Below are 10,531 nucleotides of genomic sequence, written 5' to 3' on the forward strand. Positions count from 1 at the left end.
GAGCCTATGATAACGGCAAACAGCGGATTTCCTTGAAATGTCTGCGCGACGCAGTGGCCTGATTTGCATTTGCAGCTGGACATGTACAAAAAGACAGAGAATATATATCAACTTTTGTTTGCAATATATTTTTTTGTTAGAACAATCAATTTGTCCTAAATGTGTCCTAGATGCATAAGGTAATAATTGGAAAGAAGCGTCTTAAGAGATTGGTTTCTCTTCCAACAACAGGGACCAGAAAATGGCGATCGAAAGATTCAAGAGAAGGAGCAGGCTCGGTGAGTTTTAGTGGAAAAAATTTTGTTGACTCAGCTACCGCGATATCTCGATTATCAACACGTCTTGTTTTACGTATACTATACCACATCCTTTCTGTAAACAGGCTGATAACCTTCCTTCACATCAAAGCTTTTCTTGAATTTCGCTAAGTGTCAAAAAGTATCTTTGACACCAGGTTCAGAAGTCGCGCGACGTAAGTATGTTTGCGTGTAGCGTGAAATTATTCTTTTGTACTGTAGGTTGGACAAAAGAAATAACTACTTTAACTGGTGTTAAAGGCCTTTCTTTCTAACAGTGACGTAGATTGTCGTGCTAGTAAATTACATAAGCGGCATTCTTTCAATGTTGATTCAGAAACCTTTATCTTGTATATAGCTCGCGCTGGCGAGGAAAAGCACAGTTGCCTTTGATTACGACGTTGATGATTTGTAGTGATTTGGAGGCTTTAGTCAAGTTTTTCTCTTTTCTCAGGGAACGCAGCTAAAATAAGAAGCTAAGAGAATTCCTATTAATCTTATTATCTTGTTTTCCGGTGTCCTTCTTGGTTATTGTAAACCATATTTAAACTAAAATTTATCGATTCTGTTCATAAATTTTCTGTTTCTTATAAATAATGCATTAACACAGGCCCAGTTGTTCCATACAATGCAATATCATGTTGTTATTCTAGATCTGTCCACTCGAAACTACTTTTTGACATAGTTTGTAAATACTCAAATGACTATTTACATTTAGAATCCATTTTATTCATTCCAAAGTAACTTAGAAAAGCGCGCTAAAAAACTGTTAAAATATATAATAATTTCCTGTACTCAGAGCGCAATAAAAATCTTTTTAAAAGTGGAATTTTTTCATTCGGTTCAACCGAACTTCATCAGTGGCTGATGAAGGTGAAAGACTTTTATTGCACTCTGAGTACAGGAAATTTTTTTATATTTTAATCATGATTCCAGAGGAGAAACCCAATATTTTTTATGGTAAAAAAAATTGTAAATATCCCATTACATTTAAATAAATTAAAAATATCCAATTACATTTTTCTTTGTTAGCTTGGTGTGCATGCATTTGTACAGTAGGTCTCTGTGAACATTAATTGTTTTTAATTGCAGTCTTTCTCCTGTTAATGCTCCGTAAAGTTTTGAATGTACAACCTCCCAAAATAACACTAATCGAAAGCAGTGATTTAAAATTTCACATCTCTTAGCAAATCCCAAAAGTATCAACCCTCCAAATTAATTACCTAAAACATAACTTGAGTTGTTATAAGAAGTTGTGGAAATAGCACTACTTTGGAATAACCAACAGAAACTCAGACCATCTTCATTGATCTTGTTATAGAGGCAATACCTTACTCCATTTTGTTATATAATTTTTTTTTTCAACACTTAAATTCCTTAAATTCATTGTCTATTCATTGAAAGAAAATTAATTGATTCAGATGGGTCAGCCTGCATGTAATACATCTTTTTGTTTCCAGAAATTACGGTTTGTTGTTCTCATCGGAAAATTGCAACCCTCCGGGAGTAGTGATTAAAAAAGGCTAGAACTATGGTAACAACTCGTACATCTAAAGTAGCAAGGTCTATCGCTTTTAGAACTTTGCAGTTTGTTATACATACATGTACATGTATACTAAAAGTTACCCTTTAATTTCCTATAAAATAGTTACAAATATTTTTAAAAGATAACAAGTTATCAAATGTATCTTTCAGGGATTTGGAAAACCAAACGTCTACCATGCCACTGTGGTGATCTTTCTAGAGTTTTTTGCTTGGGGTCTTCTCACATCACCAATGTTGACAGTAAGTTGTTACACTATGCAAAAACATCCTTAAGAATTGGATCAGGAACAAAACTACAGTTAGTTTCCATGTTATTTGGCTGGAGTTTTAAGTCTGCATCACTGCCAGGGCTCACCAACCCCTTGCTGTGATCAGTGTGCGTGTACATTTTGCATAGACTAAGGCATCATCAGTCTTTTGCAACTATTAATAAGTTAACTGAACGTAAACGTGTAGTCAGCCTCCCTTAGTATGGAATTTGGGACAAAGAAAATAACAATAGCCAGGGATCCACATTCGCAGTTGTCTCGTCGTCCGTGACCACTAAAATATCATAGGGATGACCAAAACAATACGAAAACATATCCACTGGACGAGTTGAGTTTGACTCTATGTACCAGAAAAAAAAAACCATTTGTTAAATGTTCTTATGAGTTCCCTGCATTCTGATCACTTGTCTTCCGTTTAGAACTTGAGAAAACAGAGAGATAATTGCAGTTTTCTTTTGCGATAAAATCATCATTTGGTTCTGCGATTATCTGTACTGCATCTGCATCCGCGAAAATGCATCCACCGACAGCCAGAACTACAGATATGATGTACTGCAGATTGTGTACTGGAAGACTTATCACATGAAAATAATAATAAAAAGCAAACTTTCCATTTACATGCTGTTCTGTTGCCATTCTTCCCTATTGAACGAGCAAGTAAAATTTTACCAGGGCAAGTATGTCATCTGGCATACTTGCCTGGCTGACAACTTGGAGAAAAAACCAATATGGATCCCTGTATAGGTGCTTCCTTTTTGCTTTGTCTTTGGCAACAACTGTAGCGGTGTACAAGGATATGAAGCCTAACTCCTGTCATATTTCAAAATGATTTATGCTCTGAGATGAGATGATTTGTTACACTATATCGTAAGTCAAGATTTCTATAATTATACAAAGTTAAATAATTATATGTATCTGGACATCCCTGTCCATGGATATTTTCCCATATTTTCCCTAACTGAGTGATTGTTCTTCTCTCATTAGGTGTTACATAACACATTCCAAGAGCACACTTTTCTAATGAATGGATTAATTCAAGGGGTTAAGGTGAGACGTCATCATCGTGTTGTAAACAAGTGCAATCTACCTGTACATGTACATTGCATTTTCCACACCACCTAAATTTTACATGTCATATTGAGTACCAAATGTTATGGCCTTGAAAGGCTATGGAACTGCATGAGTGCATTTCTTTTAGTTTTAGGCTTTAAAAGCATTGAAGATTATACCCGTGGATACTGTGTACACATGTACATCATAGTCGAAACAGGACCTTGAATTTAGTCAAACATAATAGGATCTCAAGTGGGGTTCTTTGAATTTTCTGCCCTGACCAATTTAAAGGGTATTAGTTTTTCATACAAATGCTTTTTAAAATATTATTTATTGTTTAATGTTTTCTTTCGAATATAATTATTTAAAACTTTATTTTGCAGGGAATCTTGTCTTTTCTTTGTGCGCCATTAATTGGAGCTTTGTCTGATGTCTGGGGACGTAAATCCTTTCTCCTTGTAACTGTCTTCTTCACCTGCATTCCTATTCCACTTCTTAGATTTAATCCATGGTAAGTCTTCTGCCAATATAAAAGTTTTAGTTGTACAATAAGTAATGTAGTCAAGGCTGTGCTCTATAAGCACCCAGGTGCCATAGGTGACTAACTTTGCCTTTGGGCAACTGGAAAAACTTAATTTTTTCATACAAGCTTAACTGCTGGGCACCCAGGATTTCATCATTAGGAACCTTTGGTTCCTCATAATTTTCTCAGACCAAAGCCTTGGTATTGAGAACATCTTTTACTCAAACATAAACTATGTCCTTTAAGTGCAACCCATCAGAATGTAGCCCTATAATTATTGCATCTAGAGAACTGTAAAATTTGGCTGTACGCAAATTATATGAGTTTCTAGAATAGCTACAGTTGTAAGTACTTAAAGAGAATGACTTTTGTGTTATTTGTAGGTGGTTCTTTGCCATGATCTCAGTTTCTGGAATGTTTGCAGTCACCTTTTCTATAGCTTTTGCATATGTAGCTGATTGTACAGAAGAAAGTGAAAGAAGTACAGCTTATGGCCTGGTAAGATTTGCTTTACATGTATCTTGATCTGTATTGTTTTCGCACATTACAGAAGGCTGTGAAATAACATGAATTGCTGGCCCATCCAGGAAATAATTATATCATTAAAAAGCAAAGTGAAGTACAGTAAGTTTACATTCTGTGGTGTCGAGTGTCTTCTCTGACCTATAGGCAAAGAAATCAGCAAAACTCTGGACTTATTCTTTTGGCTTTTAGAAACAAATTTCATACGTTTAAATTGAAGTGTAAAGACTGCCTTACTCAGTGTGATTAGTACAACTTTTAACTCGAAAACTCCTAAGTAGTGTCAAATGACAGAGAAGGTCATTTGTGATCAATCATCGTCATAATTATTATGTTTTGTTTTATATTATTTTTCCATTAGGTTTCTGCCACATTTGCAGCAAGTCTTATCATCAGTCCCGCTCTGGGAGCTTATCTTGGCAACATATATGACGACAGTGCAGTTGTGGCACTTGCTACATTTGTGGCTGCATCTGACCTGTTATTTATTTTAATTGCTGTTCCTGAGTCTCTTCCTGAACGGATCCGGCCAGCATCTTGGGGAGCACCCATCTCCTGGGAGCAGGCTGATCCTTTTGCTGTGAGTACAAACTTGTAGTATTGTTGTAAGTAATACATCAAACACAAGTGACAGTGTTTCATAATGGTAATTGAACTGAGTGGAGTGCAATTTGGTCTGAAATCATACGCATGATTTCAAAATCGAACGAGCGCGCAGCGCGAGTTCGATTTGAAATCACAAGTATGATTTGAGACCAAAATTGCACGACACGAAGTTCAATTGCCACTTTATTAGATCCATTTTGAAATCGCACAATTTTATCGCCTTAATTTTTAGATTTTTGATGTATTGTTCCAGTAGCCGGTTTGTTAAAAAAAGAAGCGGAACAGGAAATGCCTTTACATCTCATTTAGTATGCAAAACGATGTCATGTGACGAAAACTTATCCGAGCGTGACAAAGAAACAAGCGGTTTTGAAGTGAGAACGAAAATAGTCTACTTCAGGTATAAAAGTTCAATTCTCGTCGCCTGAATCAATGATGGAAGGTCTTTCTTTCTTCTGTGGTTGAGGCTGAGACTTTTCATTGTCTTTGGAGAAGGAAGTTGAAGGTGGATCCTGCGTAATTCTGCGATGGATTTCTTTTGAGTTGTGAAACTCGAGTGCACAATGCCCAGTGGATCATTGGTACGTTTTTTTTTTCTTTCATACCGTTTAATGGCATGATTTTAAGGGAGTCCAGCTCGTTATCATCTCCGTTTCTTTTTGTGACCTCGGCGAAGGACTCAATACTCAGGACCTTGTCAAGTTCTTGCGGCGCCATTTGTTTCAAGACTTTCCAATTACAAGATGGCGGGACTAGCACCAGCTTCGTGAAACGTTCATTCATTCACTGTTTTGTGGCGTGGGGCGTATTTTGACTATGTTTATTCACAGTGACAGAGTTGAGCTCTTTTGTTGCTTCGTTTGAAACTACCGGAAACCTGGAAACATCTACCTTCTTGAGATGGCCCTGAATTTGTTGTTGTGTGGTTTTCGTTTGTTTGTTTTACTGGACTCGGTATCATACGGATTTTGAGCAGATGTTGAAGAAAAATCGCCAAAATATTCGTCAAAATGGACACTGAAAGTCGGAAACTTCCATGAAAGTAGGTGTTCAGCCTGAAGGAGCTCATAATCGTCATTTAGAAACTGTAATTAATTACATTCGTCAATTTTGTTGGAAAAAAAAAACAAGAACAACAAAGTTTTGGCAATAGTAGTTGCTAAATTCTCCCCACAGTGGCTTTTTGCCTCTCATTTTGCTGAAATTTCATTGTTTACTTTAACCCATTGACGCCTGAATGAAATTGCCCGCGACCCACCCCTAATTCCCTGGTGGTTTTCGGAATATTTCTGAGCGAGCGAAAGCACAAAAATAAACCATATGCGCAGTAACCACAGACACAAGATCAGGTTTCAAGACATCGTTTATTTACAGTTGAATAACTGAAGGGTCAAAATATTAAAAAATATTAGCAAAAAGAACTCAACCTAATGTGTAAAACTGATGAGAAAACAAGAAATTATATTATTTCCTTACCGCGCGACAAAATGTCCCACAAAAGCTGAGAAAATTGACTTTGCGAAAATGAGTTAATTATTGACTTCGGAGGACAAAAACGAAACCAAATACAACAGAATTGAATTTCTTGTATTATTACGGCTAACATTTGAGAAAATAACGAAAAATAAAAGCGAAGAATCATGTAAAAATCAATCTGAAAACAAGAAATCAAGTAATTTCTTCGCCGCGCGACGAAAATATTACGGCGCTGCGAAAGAAAGATGAAAGTCGTAAATCAAAAACAAGCGAATTATTTTGAGATCAGTCGTATTTCAACTGTGTTAAATCAGTGGCCATTTAGTTCTTATCTCAGCGGTTCTGTAGTAGCTGAATAAGACTCCAAAAAATATTTGAACGAAGCGAATAAACTAAACAAACAAAGCGCCTGGAGGTCGCCTTAAATTAAATATGCAGAAATCCAGCGTGCAAGTTACTGTTCACTTTTAAAACCTAAAATTCCCAAATACAGGGAACCAAATGAAAGAAATGCGAAAGGAAGTTCAATAACAATAAATTTCTATTCAAGCTGAGACGAAGAAACCTATTTAAAAGTAAAAAATTGTTCAAAATCTCGCAGACGTGCTTCGCTGCATGACCGCATGTTCAAATTATTCTTCACGCTAACGCGAAAGCTTGAGTTTTTGCCGACCGCTTTTGCAGTCATTTTAACGCCCGTGGCTTTACCAATCGTTCCAAAAGTTGAAATCAACTTCGAAGTAATAATGTACATTACCATTTTTGTTTCTGAAGTCCGAAAAGCCGCTTTAAACCTGCGATCTGTCGTCGAAACTTACTTGAAGGCGCTCCGATCTTCATGTTTTCTCGGCGGTTGTAGGAAGAAAAACTTCTTCACCAGAAAGTTTTGAGGACTCTGTACTCCTTGATCCTCCATTCTGAGGCCACCTGAACATTGATTTGTATTTTTCCTTTCTATTTTAAAGCCCAAAGCAGTAATTTATCCGTCTTAGGAATGAAAACAAGACCTTGGAAGTTTTTAGATTTGGCCCGCAACGCGCCATGATTACCTGCACTTTTCGAGCGCGCGATTTTAAGAAGAAAAACCGTCTTTCTAGGACCCCTAAAGTCCTCTGAAAATATGCTCAGAAAGTCTATTCTGATTGGTTTATTTGTCCTCAAGAACAATAGAACCATAGGAGAACCAAAAAGTCTTCAGGGTGGGTAGGAAAGGCAATTGTCCCCATGTGCCTTTTTTCGGGCGGTTACGGGCGGCACAGGGAAATGGAGCAGTTTTTCGCACGGGCGGTTACGGGCGGCACAGGCGTCAATGGGTTAAACTAATATTGAAATCTGATTGGTTGTTTTGTTTTACTGTCCCATTCTCAATGGCTGAGAAAAAGATGCGATTTAGAGCAAAAAATAGTGCGATTCGTGAATAAATCGCACCATTGAGAGCCAATCAGATTGCAAGGATAACCAGTGATTTCAAAATGGATTTAATAAATAGGGATATCCAAACGCCAAGAAGAGAGTTGAAAACTCGATGCACAGTGTAGTATTTTCAATGTGTTTGGATAGACGATGAAACACTGTCTTGAGTGTTTGACATAAATTATCTTCTCACTCGAAACAAAAACTAAAGAGTAAACTGGGAAATAAAATTGTCAAAAGCTATGCTAATTAAGACCGGGTATCTCCTTTACAGTTGTGATTTTCTTTGTTTTAACTTGATGAATTATTAATGAGTTTCAGAAGTAATAATAAAGTGTTGGTTTTTGTGGAGGGAGGAAAACCAGAGAACACGGAGAATGGCCCTTTGAGAACCAACAACAAGCTTGACCCACATATGAATTCCTGGCCCCTGTAAGAACCTGTGGTGAACAAATGATATTTTTTTAGTATTGGGGAGCAGTAATGGTGCTTGCCTTCCAACAGTGTGGCCCAGGTTCGAATTCTGTGCCCTGGGTTGTAATTGGGTTGAATTTGTTGTTGGTTTTCATCCTTGTTCTGAGGGTTTTTCTAAAGGTTCTCCAGTTTTCCTCCCTCCAAATTCTGTCAATTCCAATTTAATCTGGAAACAGTGGAAGAAGAGTCTCTCTGAGGGATGTGCCACTGCAAATTCCCATTTGGTTAATATTAATTACAATATTATCATTTATTATACCCTTTAATTTGTCTAAATATTTAGCTCTTATTAACCAAGCAAGAGGTCTGTATGGGAGAATCTTGACTGAGGTCATGAGTACAGACCGAACGCAGTGAGGTCTGTACACACGACCAAGGTCAAGATTCTCCCATACAGACCGACTTAGCTCAGTTAATAAGATGTTTATTATATGGCAAAGAAGAAAACTTTAATTCATTTAATGTAACTGGTTTGTACTAGCTGACACTTTGCTTGCGAACAGCGATGAGCTTACTTAAACCTGCCAAAATTTGCTCGTCTTCTCTACTTTTTTTTTGTCATCAGGCTTTTTGGCACTTCCATAAATGATTGAGAAGAAAATAAAAGGAAATGGTGAACATTTTTGTATTTTAGTTTGCTACTTTTTCAACGCAAAATGAAACTGGTCTAGATGCCGGTCTAGATGCCGGTCTAGATGGGAAAATCTAGACCGCAGTCAATATCGATTTCAGCCAATCAAATTCGTGAATTCGGTAGTTCCCAGTCCTTGTGAGACACAGCCATATAATAAAAGGTAGTTATCACATGTGCATGACCAAACATTGCCATGCCTCAGTCTTTTTTTTTTTTTGTATTTTTTTTTTTTTTACTTTGACATTACAAGTGGTGCATTGTTGTGTTTTTGTTCTATTTTCAGTCTTTACGGAAAGTCGGTCAGGATCCTATAGTCCTTCTGATGTGTATTACTGTGTTTTTGTCGTATCTACCTGAAGCTGGCCAGTATTCCTGTATGTTTATATATCTTAAACAAGTAAGTCATTCAAATTCATTTGATTATTGGCATGCTTTACCAACAACTCCTGATCAGTTTTTTTCCTGCATACTCAGTGATCAACTAGTTCTGATGGCAAGTCCACTGAACATTTTTTTATCTTTTCTGTTCCAGGTTATACATTTTACTGCTGAAGATGTAGCAACATTCATAGCAGTGTTAGGTGTTCTATCAGTTATATCTCAGGTAAATATACTAATAAAAAAACTTTACAGTTATAATTACTTGTGACCTGCATGATTGTATAAATTTACATTGTATCAAAGGCAATATACTTAACAGGATTCACATGCAACTCTTGTATATATTTTAAGTTTAAAATTTTCTTAACCAGTTGGGTTTTTAGTTTTCATTGTCTTGTATTCATTATTATATCCTGAGAGGAAGGAAAATACAAATGCAATAGATTTGAAGAGTTATTTTCAACAGAAAATAATGGAAACCACAATGCTGTTTTCTAATACCAACATAGGAAATACTTTTTGTGTGATATGGGTTTGAAACTCAAAATTTTACAAAGAATGTATGGGCTTTTTAGAGCTTTTCACCCAGAAATGTTGTAATTTTTACAAGGCAAAACCCCTTCAATATTACACGTGATTACGCCCAAATAGCTTTAAACTGATTACATGTTCTTCTTCATTTCAGACTGTTGTTCTCACATGTCTCAAGAAAACTATAGGATTGAAGAACTGTGTGTTAATAGGTTTAATATTTGAAATTCTTCAGTTATCTTGGTATGGTCTGGGAACACAGTTTTGGTAAGTTGACATTGTTCACTGTTAGTGCTGTGTGCGGAACACAAAAGCCTCATCATCAAATCATCCTACTTATTAAAGTTTTACCAACATAACTTTATCAGCATTCTTGTGTTTGAAAGTTCCTCCATCTGAAACACTCTGAAGCTTTTGACACAAACTGACACTTTCTTATGGGTCATTTCTACTCAGACACAAAGGCATGATGCAGTCTTAAATGTTGTAGACATTAATGAGCAATTACTTCTCATAATGTTCAGCCATAATCTACACGTAGATGTACAATTATGGCATGTTATTGTACTCTTAATGCAATGGAATCCCAATTTCTCAAACTCTCGATTTTTGTACTCACTTGCTTAGTGCCTTCATCTTGGCTGGGACACACATGTCAGGTAGCACTCATACCCCACATCTGAACCCTGTCCCGTGTTTTAGCCTGTGCTTCCCATTTCTTCCAGCTCCTTCACCGTTGTCCTCTGCCAGACGGTTTTTGGCCTGCCTCTCAATTGTTCATGCCTCCTGATAAACCAAACAAAAAGTA

The 10,531-nt window shown here is 36.7% G+C and overlaps 1 protein-coding gene across 2 annotated transcripts in view; it reads left to right on the top strand.

The window, feature by feature from the left end:
- Positions 1-40: 40 nt before the first annotated feature.
- The window catches only part of LOC110069606 (solute carrier family 71 member 1-like), a 16,066-nt gene continuing 5,575 nt past the window's right edge, over positions 41-10,531 (top strand). Inside the window, exons 1-9 of one of the 2 annotated variants that reach the window (XM_089287571.1) lie at positions 41-278; positions 1,992-2,081; positions 3,095-3,157; positions 3,547-3,674; positions 4,070-4,184; positions 4,570-4,788; positions 9,095-9,208; positions 9,344-9,415; positions 9,878-9,990. In XM_089287571.1, coding sequence (XP_089143697.1) covers positions 171-278; positions 1,992-2,081; positions 3,095-3,157; positions 3,547-3,674; positions 4,070-4,184; positions 4,570-4,788; positions 9,095-9,208; positions 9,344-9,415; positions 9,878-9,990 — 1,022 coding nt within the window. In that variant the 5' untranslated portion in view covers positions 41-170. Of the gene's footprint in view, positions 279-1,991; positions 2,082-3,094; positions 3,158-3,546; positions 3,675-4,069; positions 4,185-4,569; positions 4,789-9,094; positions 9,416-9,877; positions 9,991-10,531 lie in introns of both variants that reach the window. The other variant, XM_089287570.1, reaches the window with a different exon arrangement.

This window comes from Orbicella faveolata, unplaced genomic scaffold (assembly GCF_042242905.1).
Source record: "Orbicella faveolata isolate gen_17 unplaced genomic scaffold, um_ofav_v1 contig_14, whole genome shotgun sequence".
Lineage (NCBI taxonomy): Eukaryota > Metazoa > Cnidaria > Anthozoa > Scleractinia > Merulinidae > Orbicella > Orbicella faveolata.